Genomic DNA, 16,334 nt, shown 5'->3' with positions numbered 1-16,334 from the left:
GCTTTCATGTCCATGAGATCTGAAATTTGTCTTTGTGCCTCTGCCCTTTGATTGTGTGGCAGGTTTGGCATGCCTCTCATTTTTGGAAGGGTGTGAAAATGGAATCTGTAGCCTCTGTTTATAATGTCCAGGATCCATTTGTCTTTTGTGACAATATGCCAATTTTTTGAAAATAATGCCAGTTTTCTGCCTAAGGGTGCTGCCATTTGAGCCTTGCTTGGCATGCAAAGGGGAAAGTCATTGGGCTTGCTTTCTGAATGGCTGCGAACTATCCTCACCACCTCTTTGTGTAGGAACTTGCCATTGTCTGCCTCGTTTCCTTGGGATTGCCCTCTGCCCCTCGGGTGCCTGTATCTACCTCTTTGGGGTCTGTCCGTGGCTGGAAAGGACCAATTTTTGGAAGGCCAATTTCTACTGAAACGTGGGGGTTGTACCTGTAGAAAATCTTTCACTGTTTGCATTGATTTAGCCTTTTCCTCCATTTTCTTTAATACCTCCTCAGCATTAGCACCAAATAATACATCCTTTTGTAGAGGGGCATCTAGTAATTTAGCTTTGACATGATCTGGTAAGGTTTGTTCCTTGAGCCAGGCATGTCTACGTATGACTGATCCTGTAACAGCAGCTCTACATGAGGCCTCCAGAGCATCAAAACCACATTGCAAGGTATGTTTACCCACTTGTTCTGCACTATGCATCAAATCCTGCAACTCCTTCAAATCTGGTTGTTCAGGTTGTGACATTTTACTTCTCAATTGTGATAACAGAAACTGTTGGTACTTTAGCATATGGAATTGGCAGTTTAATGCCCTCATGGTTAAGGTGGCCGAGGTATATACCTTTTTTCCCCACCTTTCTAAGGATCTGGAATCTCTCTCGGAAGGTAATGGATTTTTAGTAGTGGAGGCCTTAATTCCCTTGGGGCCCAGTGAGATAGTTTCTGGGTCAGCCGCATGGCTTTTGTATAGAAATTGGTGTGAGTCAGGAACCCAGTAGTACCTGTCAGGCTTGACTGGGGCTGGAGGTAAAGAATCCGGGTTAAGGCAGGCCTCCGAGTACACATCATCTAGTATGTCCAAGACAGGAGGTATAGCCAGAGGCCTGTGCTGAGGCAGCAAGAGAAAATCCCTAAGCCTTTTCTTGGAATCTGAGTACTCTTGGCCTTCCCAGTGGAAGTGTTCCCTTAAAGTATGCAAGGTTTCCCCAAATGAGTAATCCTCTGGGGGGGATACAGAGGGAATGGACTCCTCTGCATCAGAATCTTCAAAAGGGGAGTAAGAAAGTTCCTGTTCATCAGAGTGCTCTGATATAATGGAGGCCTGATCAGAGGAGGTAGATTCTTCCTCCACCCTGGGCGTTTTGTCCGGGGGGGGGGGGGTTGAGAACCCCTGATAAGAGTAATTAAATCCTCAGCCATTTTAAGCATCTGTTTTTTAGGCATGGGGCCTGGAGATGGGCCCTGTGTAGCTTGTCTCTTAAAATGCATGGCTGCTTTAGACTTACTGAAAGCCTTGATGGAAAAAGAAGAGGAAGGTCTGAAGACACCTTGAGAGGAGGCAGACCTGTCTACATTTTGAGATTCACCACCAAGAGTGGCTTCGGTATCTGTAGTTGGGGTGTGGGCCGAGGAGCCTGCGACCTCGGGCACAGAAGACACCGCCAATGAAGTGTCGTTGGTAGTCAGGGGCTGTGTAGGCGCCTCGCTGAGAACCGGACCACCTGTAGTCGGCTTTGGCGTGGTGTCGGTAGAGGCCGCGGACCTCGTGTGTCAGTCCTTATCTTTGCGCTTTTTAGACAAAACTGGAGTCGGAGTATCCGACGACATAATATAGTTAAATTTTTTGCCAAAATAATGCTGGGCGAACTCCGCCCGACGCTTAATGGTGCGTTTGTTGAATGCAGCACAAAAACGACAGACCGAGACGTCGTGGTCTGGGCCTAAACAAGGAATACAGAGGGAATGAAAATCCTTATGCGGTATTTGCTTCCCACATGAAATACAATTATTAACTTTGTCTGACATCGGTCTAAGGCAAGAAAAGTTTCCCCAACGGGGTACTTAGCTTTCAAGAAGACTTCGGTAGAAAAATTTCATAATTTCAGGAGCTGGCCGACCGGCACTTGCGAACTGCTTCTGCTTCGGGCACCGCGCGGCAAGAAAGACTGAAGAAAATGGCGTTGGCTGGTTCTTTTATACCCCTGTCGCACTGATGTCAGGGAAGAGGCGACGACAACCGACGCCGGACCTAGACTTTGGAATTCGGCCGACCGAGGACCCGCCTGATGGCAGGAGAACCCATCTGTTATGACTGCAGCTGTATGCATGATGAACATCTATGTAGATTGTGCACTCTTTTTTTGATCACCAACCATGCATCCACTATTGTAAGAAAGTTATTTTTCACTGTGCAGCTTAACAGTACAGGTATGGCATGCAGTTCCAAGGATGCGATCATTCTACTGCATTTGGCACTTATTGAACAGATCATTGAGTATAATGCCCCTTTTCACAGGTACCTGCCCAAACACTTGACAAAACTCAAACGCCCAGAGCATTTATTCACCAGGGTCTAAATCATAAGAATTAATCTGAGTCTCACAGCCTTGCCCCTATACTCAGTATCATACAGGCTAATATGGGGTGGCCTCTGCCTCACATACACAGCTCAACAGATACTGTCCTTGCAGACGTACTGCACATCAGTAAGTCCAATACTGGCATAAACACCAACTCAACAGATCCTAACCTTTTTGTGACATAAACAGAATATGTTGGAGGGATACATATGTATCAGAGAGAATTTAACTTTTTTGGAATTGTTTTCCTCTCCACATAAAGAAGTAATTTACAAACTCTACTTGAATGTAGCCTGGATGAATGGATAGGAAAATGCAAAGTCATCCCTGGAGTAGCACCCTTGTCCCTTATCGAAAGGAGTAACCTGTAAATAGTCTGCTTCCTCTGGGTTATTCATATTTAAATTACAAGGGTTAAATAACTTAATTGGAATGCATGGCTAGGCTTCTAAAGAAAGATCCTTCAGGGTCAATAGACTAGTAAGTACCTTTGACAGTATGGACATGATCTCATCAGGTGCTGGGATCAATAGGGCTCCTGTCAGATGCGGCCAGGAAAGTAAGATCCTTTTGTATCTGCTGCAGTGGGGCTAACCAAAACATCTACTGCGTCATTATACCAACTAATTACATGAAGTAGATGGCTACAAATGGATTACCAGGGCAGTGAATGATGCCACTGGTATAAACCTGCTCTGGTCGGCAATGCAGCATTGCTATGGTGATTTACATAGGCAATACCTTCACTTACTCTGCCAGTGGAAAACATGGCTTAGAGAGTTTGCCAACCATTTATATTAAAAAATACAATTGTTTTTTTTCTGCCTCCTTTTGGCAGGATCACGGATACTGATTTGTCCTTACTTTCGTTTACAGTGGAAGAAAACAGAATTTAACAGGGAGGTCTGCTTCTACAGGTCTGAGAGACTGTCCAGGTGGTGGGATATGTATATCATACTCATGGCTGTAATTCCATTTTAACAAACATATGTACTAATGTGTTTTTTTTCTCCTTTTGTAATTGTTGTGCCCTTCAATAGGTCTAGTTGTGTTACAAGATGTGGACTGGTGTGCCGACTGGTACATCTGATGTAGGGTCCCCAGCAGTCACCAGGCTTGCCTCTCAGCAGGGAGATAAAGGTCACAGTGTTGAAGGTAACCTGTTGGCCAGCTCTTAGGAAATAACAGTGGCTCCTCTTTGGACAGTGGCCTGGAGGGGTCCCACTTGAGACCACGTATCACATACAGTAGTTTAACATCACTGAGTTGCACTGGCAGTTGGAATCCATACTTGAACCATGGAGTTCCTCCGGGTGCAGCTAACATAGTTGTGTGACTGATCTGCCCAGATAGTAGGGCCATTATAATAAGCAAAATCTGCCCATGATGTTAGTCTCAGAGGTGACTGATGCTTGCATATGCTCTTTTCTAAGTGTGTAATTCCCCATACATTGTTTGTAGCCCAAGTCTTCACATCACCAACTGTCCGCCATTTGTATGTCTGTGCCCATCCACTAATGTCCTCACCTTTTTGGTCATACTAATACGGTCCTTCTTTGTCTGCATTTTATGTTTGTCTGCCTCCACTGCCCCATCTATCCTTCCCTCACAGGCTCCTTCTTATATTCCCCATCTACCCTTTTCTTACAAAACAGAAAATGGGCACCTGGTTGCAAAAAAAAAAATAATTACCTTCTCTCCTCCTCAAAACCTATATTGCCTTAAATTTACCCTTGTGTGTTCCACTGCTTGCTAATCCTTCTTATCTATTCCCCCCCTTTCTTCTCCATTTACATAATGATAGCTTTTTACTGTGCTGGCCCTTTGTGGCCTGCTCACAGTACCCAAGTGGCTGTATGAGGCACGTCATTTTGTACGTGAAGTGCACAGTTTCCACTACATCACCTTACTGCTCTCGTCACAATGGTCATGTGCCTGCTTGAAGTGCAGCCACATTGTTACTCTTCAGACATATGACACATAGTAGCTCTAATTTACTACATCTCCCTTTTCTCAGAATGCTGGCACAATGCCAGTTCTACTACACATATAAGCAGCAATGGGCTATGTCACTCTACATCTTTGATATGTAACGCTAGCCAGTGGCAATGAAAATCCTTTTGAATAACTCCCCTCTTTCTTCTTTAGGTTTTACAAAGGTCTGTGTGGTGTGGAATGTGACACCTCTAGCAGCCTAAACGCATCTAGAACTCTGGAGCTTTTTCTGAAAAAAAAATCAACTTAAAAAACAATATAAACAAACAATTTGTGAACAATAAAAACAATACAAATAGCAATATTCTTTTCAGTGATAATCAGTGCATTTACAATCTTTCCATAAATACTAAATTATAATGTACATAAATCTAGAACTGTATTTTTTGCTAAACTTTCACAAATAAATTGTCATATCTTGGAAAATGTACAAACCAGACATACTTTTAGAACACTTTTATTAACCAGACTTAAGCTTTCACATGACAGCAACAAATTCCTCTCTATGTGCATGTTTACTGATACATTTACAGAAATATTAAAACATATGCTTAATTGTACAATTAGCAGCATATATAATGTTGAATATCTCTCAAGCTGTGCAACTTACAGTGCAAATATCAATTACAGTTTCAGCAATATCTAATTTTTCACCTGATGCCACGCAATAGTTTATACGGCACTTGTTGTTAATGTATTAAGAATATATGGAAATACTGCCTATTCACTTGTTTTAATGTATTAAGTATATACATAAATACTGCCTGTTTTCATAATTACTAACAGACAACTAGCAATATTTCCAGAGACACTGACAATGAATTTTTCTGTCTCCCAACATGGCATTTCACATCATATGCCTCAACAGCATGTAGGTCTTTTAGTTAAAAAAATAAGAACATATATGAAAAAAATGAGTAATACGTGGAAAACACTTATTACCTTCTGTACTGCAAGATATCCTAGATTAACAATCTTCAGGCCATTTTGTTAAAAACTCCTTGCCAATTCCAATATTGCCTATTATTAGCTGGTAAGTCACTTAGTTAAAGAAGCCAGACCCAAAAAAAGTCTTGACAGTATAAGGCACTATGTGTATTAACTGGAAGTATACAAAAAAAAGGTACTACAGGCTTGAATTAATTACAGTATTGGTTTTCTGCAGAATGACTTTTTGTTGCTTTAGACAATGGCTGTAAAAAGACAGCAAAACCATAAATTATTTATTTGTAGTGCATGGACAGCCTTGATTCCACTCCGAAAAACAGCTAAATTGTATCTTGGTTCAGTGGTGCTATAGTGTGAGATCCGACCTTAACAATGATTAGAGGGATGCTTAACAGCTGTAAAGCACCCCACAGGCGTTGTTAGATTCGGGACTGCACTAAAAGCAGACAGCGCTGACCAGAAAAACAGCAGCAGCAGGGCATGAAATGACTTTGTTTCAACTCCTGTTTCTGCCTACTGTCAGCTAAAGTACACACAGTACTTTGATTACAACTTCTACGCAAGGACGTCAACCACATCCCCATAGCTTTACCAGCTTTAAAAGCTGACCCAACACTTCACATTTATTTATTTTTTAATCTTATTTTTGACTAGTAGCACACAGAGTATATAAATCTCCATGCACTACAAAGAATTGTGATCAGATCTCCAACCATAACTACATATTATGTGTTCCTGACATGGATGCTACGATTATTTCTTGGCATCCATGTCTCGATTGCAAAATATGCTCATTATGATCAGCATTCAATCATAATTCTCTGTATTCATTCATTCACTGATTCCATTTGTTAACTAGGTAGCTTGAAAGTCAGACATGATGACCATTTTCAGCCAAGACACAGGCCACAATGCGACAAAACAGTCACAAGTGTCTCTGCTCGACAGTGAGACAGGAAAATAACTTTCTTGGGTGGCGTAAGACAGGGAACCTTGTTGGCTAGGCTTATGTAGGCCCTTGGGCCAATAGCCTAGTACCTACCTATGAACCTATGAACAAAGGTAGAATATTTACAATTTATTATAAGTATTACGCTTTCAGGCCACATACAGATGTATTCACAAGAATTCACACTTCTGAAAACTTTTATGTTGGTCATCAGCAGAAGACCAAAAGTTAATGCAGTTTACGAAGTCAGAGATGAAGTAAAGAGAACGAGCACTGAAACTGGTATAATATATCAACAGTAGATGGAATAAGGCTGCACACTAATAAGAGTGATAACAGAAAGTTCAACTAAGTGTAAGCAGAGAATGGAGTACAGGTTAGGATTCAAAGAGAAGATCAGGATGAAATTATGAGAAAAGCAGCTGCATGTGGTAGATCCTTCTAGGTAATAAAAACAGCATTTTTGGAAAAGGAGCAGTGGGGTTCACTGCATACATTTATGAGTGCTGAGTTCCAACTAGGAGGATCACTTGAGTGTTAAAAGTAAATTGTTGTCATATAAAGTTGGTGATTCCACTGGAGGGATATACTTCTTAGGTCATAATGGCATTCAGTTATGTTAAGTTTAGAAGTTAAACATGAACAAAAGTAATTGCAGAAAAGATCACAGAGAATAAATCGGTTATCACACAACAGAAAAATTGAGTCAAATGATGGCACATTTTTTATGTTCTATTTTTTTTTTTAGCAGGTAACTGAAAAGAAAAGGAAGACACCTGATTTACTGAAGAAAGCAAGCGAAACAGAAAATCAGCACAATGGGTGATCCTAGTGAAATAATGGCAAAAGGATCATAAATATGTTGTAATATCAAAGGCATCAAATACCTAAAGTACTACAAAGTAGTATGATCATCCAGTGAAAACAATGTATAACTATTCCTCTGTAGAAGATAACAATAAGACACAAAAAGTGAGTAACAACAGTGACGAAAAAAGAAAAAAATCATTACAGAAATATTCTCAACAAAGTTGAATATAAACTAATACAAAAAAGAAAGAGAATGAACTTGACAAAACAGGATTCAGTGCCATTACAACATCTCTGAAAAAAGTGCAGAATAAGGTGACATTACAAACTGGAAAGGTACAAAGGAAATACCACATCAAAATAGTTACATGAAGACTACATTGCTAAAAAGCAAGAATGATGGTTGAAAGTGATGCCAGGATTCATATGAAAATTATTTACAAAAAAAATCAGTCATCATAGAAAACCACTTTACTCCATGGCAATGGTACACTTAACAGTCTGGCCTGATCTCAAGGAAGGCAGTGTATGGAGTGCCAGGCTGTAGTGCAAGTCATATGCAACTGACACTCAGTGTCATCAAAACACTGGTGGTGGTGCTGCGGTAGCGTTGTCACCTCACAGTTAGACGTTGCCCGTTCGATTCTCAGTTAGAGCGTCTTCTTTGTAGCGACATGCGTGAATGGGCATTCCTTCATTGAAGGTTGTGCATTAGGCCTGGCAAGCCAGTACGTAAAAATCTACTGCCAATCATTAGCGGACCAGAGTTCCGCTGTGGCGGCCCCTAACTGGGAAAAGCCGAAATAGACACACACACACTCAGTGTGATCAAAATGCGTCATTTCTTTTTGTTTAAAGACTGAGAATGTGGTATCTCAAAGAATAAACTTTTCCATGATAAAGAGTGACTAGAGTTAATAAGTTTAAGCAGCAATAGGCATGGGAGGTGAAGCCTTCCTGCACTAGGAGATGTGTGGCAGCAAATGGTCTTGCAAAATGTTTTTAACAGTAAACAGTTGATATTTTCTTTTTAGTTCAGTACTTAGTCAGTGCAATTCTGGTTGCCGCAGTGGTGCAGCAGTAGCGTTGTTGCCTCACAGCAAGAGGTTCTCCCATTCGAATCTCGACTGGAGTGCCTTCTGTGTGGAATCTGCATGTACTCCCCGTGGTCGAGTGGCATTCAAAAGACATGCATGAATGGGTGTACCTTTGTTGAAGGTTGGGCGTTGAGCTGGCACATTGGCACCGTAAAACTCTAATGCCAATCATTAGCGGACTGGAGTTCCGCTGCGGCGACCCCTAACCAGGAAAAGCCGAAAGACAAACGACAACTTAGTGAGTGCAATTCTGAGTGCTGATTACTAATATGCTAAACTTTAGTCATGTAGCCCAGTGTAGGAGCACCAGCCACCAAAAGAATATTTGTGAATTCTGGATAACAGCTCTGAGGCCAAATACATGTGTTAAAACCAAGAAAGCAAGACAGCTAAGTGCTTACATTTTTTTCACTAAAGTACAAAGAACAAGGGCTTTACAAATCCACTGTGTTTAGGTCATCTTATGAACTTGGGGAAGAACTGTCATAGGTTGCAGTGCTCAGGATCCACATGAACGTATTTCAAGTGATATTACTTGCTTCATTTTCAGCTCATCTGTTATGACATGCTGATATTGGTGTAGATGCAATATGAAAATGAATAAAATGAAAATGCGTTAGCTCGGCACATATTGTTAGGCCATATTACTGATCAGTCACTGGATATCTATCTATATATGCGGTAATTACAAAGTCTGTGCCTTCACATGGTGAAATCTAAAAGATTTTAAATTTAACAGAGAAACTAGAGCATTAATTACTGTATTTATTAAGCACTATTTCTGAACTTTAAAAAAGAAAACTCTGCTAGAATTTCATTATTTTCCTTCTTATGTATTTGGTAACCAGGTCAGCAAAGTAATCCAATTGACCTTTTTCACTCCAAACCAGTGTGTGTATTTGTCATGAGTGAAGGAAGTCTGGCAAAGACAAAGAAAGTCCTCTAGTTATCATGAAACAAGTATCACAGACTCTTTAACATCTACATCAATTACTAAGAAAAAGGCAGATGGAAGGAACAAAAGACCCAGTAGAAGATGAAGGCTTGATAGTTGCGGGAGTTTTTTTTTTTTTGGGGGTGGGGGGTGGGGGGGCAAAAACAGATACAAAAAAATAGGCAGTTTGGATCTCAGCTGAACAATGGCACAGACATCAGATGTCAAGTCTAAACTCCCTCATACTGCTCTGCAGTGTCACTACTAGAAACTTTACTTACTATATTCTGCTCTTTTTGCAAGTGACTGCAACATATTTGATAAGATAACACTGCTTACAAAGCTTAAGGGACACAGCTGCAGTTACAACAATATCAGAGTAAAGGACTGTCATGGCTCCATATTACATCCTACAAATAAAAACATAGACATTTGGCTATTAATAGATATAAAAATAAGTTGTTCACAAAAACACTGAAACGCAGAAAGTTAAAAATTTTAACTTTGTAGAATAATTACACACATCAACATTTGACTGTTGTGATTTAAGCAAAGCAATATTAATTTAAGTCATGCTTTCCAGCAGTATTTTTAAATAATATCTCCCATTGCCCTGGAAGTCATCTGTGTTAACCTTTTCATCAAACATAGCAAGTGATGATAAATTAAACCAAGATGTTAAGTGGCACTTGCAAACTTAAGCTATCTTGACTTGTATCAGTCACAGATAATAATCCGTGTCAAAGCAAAACTGCAGAATACAAACGTCATTGCCGAACAACGGGCATTAGTCATGAGAAAAAATACACTTCAAAAACTAAGTTAATAACATTATGTGCAAATTAAGGACCCTCCCAAGATAATAAAAAGGCCTGCTGAGATAGAAAAGTAGCGAATCCAAAACAATATTTTTGCCATATATATTTTATGAAGGCACACTGCATCTAGGCTTACCATAGGTCTGCTTCAAGCCAACATCCCTCTTATTGTTAAGACAAGGCAGACGAAACTCTGCAGGCTATTTCTATGTGGGCAGTCTTGACCTACCTTTGTCTCCCACTCCTTCAGGAGTTTCATGACCTCTCCCTCACGGGCATAATCCACTGGCGTGTGCCCCATTTCATTTCGTTGCAGGGGGCTGGCACCTGAATAAAAGACAGGGTCAAGGTTCAGTTAGGCCAAACTTCTTACCGGCAACACTTCAAAGGTCAAGCTAAGAGCTTACCTTCCCACTCCCTGCCCTCTCATAACCTACAACAGCATGATATCATGATTCAAAAAGGCAAAGCACAAAGCCAGCAACAAACATAAGAAATGTGTCAATGGTAATAAGTGCTTGGACAGCCTAGCAGGAAAGAGTTTTAAACAAATGCAGAGGTCATAACACAGGTCACACCATAAATGTAGTAACATAGTGGTCATGACCGGGGGCATCAAAATGTGCAAACTGAGATTGTTCCATTCAAAACAAATACCCCTGCTACTACTCTCCAATACTAAACAAACTGCACATTAAAAGGTATCCACTTTTACCTGGCAGATCAGTTACTTCTTATTATTTATTTAGTTATTTTTTGCTTTTATCACACATTAAAAAATTAACATAAAGAAATCTGACCAAAAAATAAGTATCAGCTTTTTAAGCAGTGCTTGTTACATACATATCTTAAGATATTACTGCAAGTTGTTACAGTTAACTTAATAAGCAATCTAAACTACAGAATGGGTACATTCATCCTTTAAATACTGCTGTGCACTGTAAATAAGCCCAACCTGCTAAAATGTACCACACAGTTTTACTTTCTGCTATTAGCAATTAACAGCTTAGGACCTATCTTTCATATGTATTATTCTGAACCTAGTCCCCAGCTATTTACTACTTGCTTCTAATTCACAGTCAGAACTATCTGCCTATAGTGTTTTAAACAGGTTTTTTTTTTTGCTGCTGTAACACTACTTAGTTTTATTAGCACTTTAATACATTTGAATTTGAACTGAGCAAATGCTTTCCAGCGAGGAAATAACATAAAACAATTCAGGCAATAAGAGAACAGCAACTACTCCCTATTCTAAATATGGCTATAAGTGAAACATGTGAGGTAACATCAGTAATTATAAGAAAGTTACAACTACGTGTTCTCTCTTTTATTATGTAAATGCAAAAGTACAGCATAATAACCTTGTTATACTGTAACGTTTATATCTGATAATATGGGTAATAGCTACAGTAACAATGTTTACAAGGAAACTATACTTCATACGGTATGAATAATTATGACTCAAAAACTGAAACTTGAAAGGACATAATTAATTGAACATACCTTAAAGTATACTTTTCAAGCAGACACTGATAATAGCAACTATTTTTTACAATAATTAAAATGTCCCCAATTTTTGGTATTTTTTTTTAGTCTGCAGAGAAATGAAGGCAGGAAAAAGAAATGTTTACATGTTATCAAGGTTGTTTCCATATAATCTATCTGCGTCCTTTTTCAGTTCAAAGTGTAGTACATGCAAAATTGTTTAACTTTTTTTTGTACTTATATCTGAAGAAAACGTGGTTACTTTAATAGTGTTCTTTATTTAAATTGGCCCCTCTGTTGCTTCTCACATTGCTGTGGGTCTAGCTTATGCTTGCTAATTTTTTGCCATTTTGATACCATGCTGCTGCCTATGTAAGCAATGCAATTTAACTAGATAAGCGACATGCACTGGACAATACTCAAAGTCAGCAATCTGCAAATTTTTTTTCATACTGTTGCCCATTCATTACAACTTTTTATACTCTCTCTCTCTCTGACATATGCACTACACTATAACAACTTGGAAGACACCATGCAAGTGCCTGCCATCTTAGCCGAGAATTCACCATGATAAACACTGATGGTGAAAAAAATGGACTCTTACAACAAGGAAGGATTTCAGCTTCTTTTTCTCTCTTTTAATTTTTATTATTTTTATAGCATATGACAAATTCATGAACTATAAAAAAAATAATATAGGCTCTTGGGTGGAGTCCACAGATCTCAATGTAGCCAACTTCTAGATAGAATTCCAAGCTTCACTCTTACTTTTACTTATGATTATTTCACAACACCTAGGTAGTGTCAACTATGCAATTAATACTCAACAATCATGGTGTATATTGCTGTTGCTAGGTGAGTTCAAAATCCTAATCACAGCATCCTGACAAGTATAATCTCTGTCACAGAATTACCACTCCAATAAGGGACAGAAGAACCTGTCTGCCTAATATTAGCCAAATTAAATCCTGATGAGCCCAAATGACTGTACAAATATGTTCTTGCCATATCAGTACACAGATATTCAGGTTTCTGCCAACAATGCTTTGGCATAAAAGTAATGATGGCCTGGAAACAGAAACTACGGGTTAGAGAAGATTCTTATGTAAAGATATGTACCCTACAGTATTAAACTCCTTTAAAAAGAATCATACTAACACTTGACTGGTAACACATGAGTCCCACCCTTTGAACTGCTCACGGTGAGCCCAAAAGGATCTGTGCTAGTAGGTGTTCAGCACTTGCTATGGCAGCTATCAAAGGACCCAATGGTTTAAACAAAGGACAGCTGTGATAATTTTCTATGATACAATGATGAATAGCTGTGGTCACTCTGTGATACAGTGATGAGTTTGTCAATCTAGGAGTATTTCGGAGAAAGGCCACTGCTCCTCTGTATTGAAAGAAATCAGTTGAAGTAATCTGGGCATCTTGGGGGAATGCTCCCTGGCCACCACACATGGAAAGTATAACAGGTATTGTGTAATGTGAGGATTTCTTGAGGGAGACTGATGGCATGGTGGAGGGATTACATCTCTCAGCTCACCTGGGAATGGTTAAGACATCCCAGAAAATCAGCTGAAGATAGGGCTGTATAGCTTATACTGCTTAGATTGTTACCACTACAATCCTCCACAGGAGAAGCAGTGGATGGATGGATGAGTTCAATATGCTCTCGTCTCCCCTACAGGCTCTGGAGTGAGAAAGAGGGTACACAACCATGCAGTGACAATGTGAGATATGCCAGTGAACTGATTCTTCCAAGTCTTTCCATATAATGACTTAACACTTCTGATTCTACTCATAACTGATTGTTTGTGTACTGGTCACCGAGTTCTGACTTTGGCCAAAAATTATGGCGAGGAAGGGTAGGGGCAGAGCCTAGCTTACAAGCTCCAGCACCTGAAAGTTATCTGTGATCTGCTACACTATAACTTGCAAAGAAACATGCAATCTTCTTGTACCTTGAAGAGGCTAAACTCTCTGAAAAGCACAAAAGATTGGATACACAATCTTTTCACAATTCAGAAGAGTAGAGCTGCTGGGTTCAAGTGCAGAGGGGAGCTAAATAAACAACCACTGTTTCCTTAAATGTGACATCTGACTGGTACAGAGTATGATGGCTCCCCAGTTTAATTTTATCTTTGAGCAGGCATGCCCTTCTTGATGTACATTAAAACTTGTGTACTTGCTTCTGCAGTTACACAGATCCTGGTCATATCTGCTCTTCCTGGTCAGAATGAGCCAAGGACATACACATTTTTGGGTGACTACATTTACAGTCCTTTTGATGCTTCACTTATAACCTGCCATTAAGAGCTTTGGATTGTCAACTCCTTCCTTCTGGATGAGTCAAGTCCTATGAGAGCATCAAGCATGGGTGCCCGCAGGCAGGTGTAAGGGGGTGCACTTGCACCCCCCCCAGAAATGGATGGCTGGGAGATTAATTTTCTTTTAATTAAAAAAAAATACAATATTTTTTTAAGGGTATGCTTTAAGAATGCCCTTTGTGTCCAGTCGCACAGAGACTTCTGCATCTGTGTGACCGATGATTTATGTCTTCATCTTCCGCACCCGCACGGAATATGAATTCCAGAAGACGTTTGGACTGTGGACAAAGGTGCAAGTGAGCGGTAGGTGTGTGTGTTTAGGTGTTAGAGGTGTGTGTGTGTAAGAAATGGGTAAGGTGTGTGGATGTAAGAAGTAGGTAGGTAGGGGTGTATATGCATCTATGTAAGAAGTAGGTAGGTAAAGGTAGGGGTGTGTGTGTGTGTGTGTGTGTGTGTGTGTGTGTGTGTGTGTGTGTGTGTGTGTGTGTGTAAGTAGGTAGGTCTGTGTGTGTGAGTGTAAGTAGTAGGTAGGTGTGTGTGTGTGTGTGTGTGTGTGTGTGAGAGAGTGTAAGAAGTAGGTAGGTCTGTGTGTGTGTGTTTGTAAGTGGGAGGTAAGGATGTATGCGTGTGTGTTTGTGTGTAAGTAAGGGGGGGGGGTCATACCTACCAATTATCCAGATTTTTGCCTCATATTTCAGGTTTTTCACATAAAATTGTTTTTTCTGGCAAATCATTGAGGACTGAAGTCAGAAAATAACGGCAAACATTTGAGTTTTAGACTTCATATCTTCAAAAAATGCATATGAATGCAAACCTTGTTCTATCCACTTTCTAAGGAGGTGTGTGTGTGTGTGTGATAACTCTCAACTGTACAGATTTTCACAGAATGACCAGATAGTTGCCTTATATTTTTGGTCTGCTGCTCATAAAAAATCTTTTTTTTTTTTTTGACAAATCACTGTGATGATCTAAGGATTAAAGCTACAAAATAATGACGTAATTGAGTTTCAGACTTCATATCCTTTAAAAAATGCAACACAGATCCTGTTATTCTAGTAAATTTATAAATGTGTCCCTATTTTTGGGCCTTTGTCCCCAACATTATAAGAGGCTTTGCCCAGATTTCTTGTGCTAAGAGACTGAGATGTATGGCAAACTGTGTGTGTGTGTGTGTGTGTGTGTGTGTGTGTGTGTGTGTGAGAGAGAGAGAGCAAGAGATAGTGAAATGCCCTACTTTGAGTTAGTAGGTGGAAATTATTTTCAAGTGCACTTTCAAGGAATTGTGAGCTTCAAGGGATGAAAAGTTTACTGCTGCTCATGCTAAGTCTGCTTAAAATGTGCAACTGTTAGGTTTAGCAAATGGCATCACTACTGTGGTGTAGAATTTTAAAGCATTGTCAATAGCATAGCAGGTAGCATACTTGCATCTGGATGTAGAGGGCTGTAGGTTCTGCTCCAACAGCATGCCAATTTGTATTTTAAGGGGGTAGGTTGCTGCAGTCCTGAGCATGCCCTCCTTTGGATGAGATCCCTAGTAACTATGAACCTGTTTTTCAGCTTGCCACCCATTCCCTATTGCAATATATCAGCTAACCACTTTTTTAATGTAACATAGGCACTTTATTCTTTAAGGGCAGTAGGCACCGAATTTGTAGATGACACACTGAAATATAAAGTTGTTTTCTAGCAACAACCACTTCATTAGATTCAGATCTCTTTAATGTGGAATTATTCAGATGACTTTTACTTCTGCAGAGATTGTCTATATTGACTGATATTGGTGGATTGTAATGACAGAAGTTTGTGTGGTCTTTTATGGTTCAGATGTTCTGAATTAGGCAGTTTGTCATTACTGGTTCATGTTTTGTTTCATTGCTTACTGGAAAAATGTTCAAAACTAAAAATTTAAAACACACTAACAAGTGGTGCTGTATTACAATAGGATATAATTCAATTATTATATATTATAATTAATACAATCAGGAAGGTGAATCAAAGAACATTTGCATGGTCCTAAAAATGTGTGTAAGGGGCTCATGATTTGAAAACAGCCCAAAGGTTAACTTAACCTGCCACTGGCCAGATGCATTTTCTTTGAATGTGGGTTTCAATGCTATTTCAATGAATGTGTTTCAAAGGTAGAGAAGTTTTAATGCTACGTCTGTTTTCATTGTAAGACTACTGCTTTGTTTAACAAATGCCTATCAGTGTTTGTGCTATAAAATATGAAATAAAGTTGTAAATGAAATCCAAATATCTGTAATAATTGTATAAGTAAAGAATAAAATAGCATGCACACAGAGTTCTGAACATTGTTTATGGCAACTGGGGAGAAAAAGACAAGTAATGGCTGCATTGGAGGGAAGGGGACTGAGTTGGGAGGATCTGGGT

General features: G+C 39.6%; 1 protein-coding gene across 1 annotated transcript in view; it reads right to left on the bottom strand.

Annotated features, from left to right (window-relative positions):
* Positions 1-16,334, bottom strand: part of CLPB (caseinolytic mitochondrial matrix peptidase chaperone subunit B) — a 2,847,862-nt gene that overhangs the window by 1,617,621 nt on the left and 1,213,907 nt on the right. The window contains exon 6 of the mRNA XM_044073023.1: positions 10,358-10,455. Coding sequence (XP_043928958.1) covers positions 10,358-10,455 — 98 coding nt within the window. The remainder of the gene's footprint in view (positions 1-10,357; positions 10,456-16,334) is intronic.

The sequence above is a fragment of the Protopterus annectens genome, chromosome 5.part1 (genome assembly GCF_019279795.1).
Source record: "Protopterus annectens isolate FY-2018-M chromosome 5.part1, PAN1.0, whole genome shotgun sequence".
Taxonomy (NCBI): Eukaryota; Metazoa; Chordata; order Ceratodontiformes; family Protopteridae; genus Protopterus; species Protopterus annectens.
This window is presented reverse-complemented; position numbering and strand designations above follow the sequence as displayed.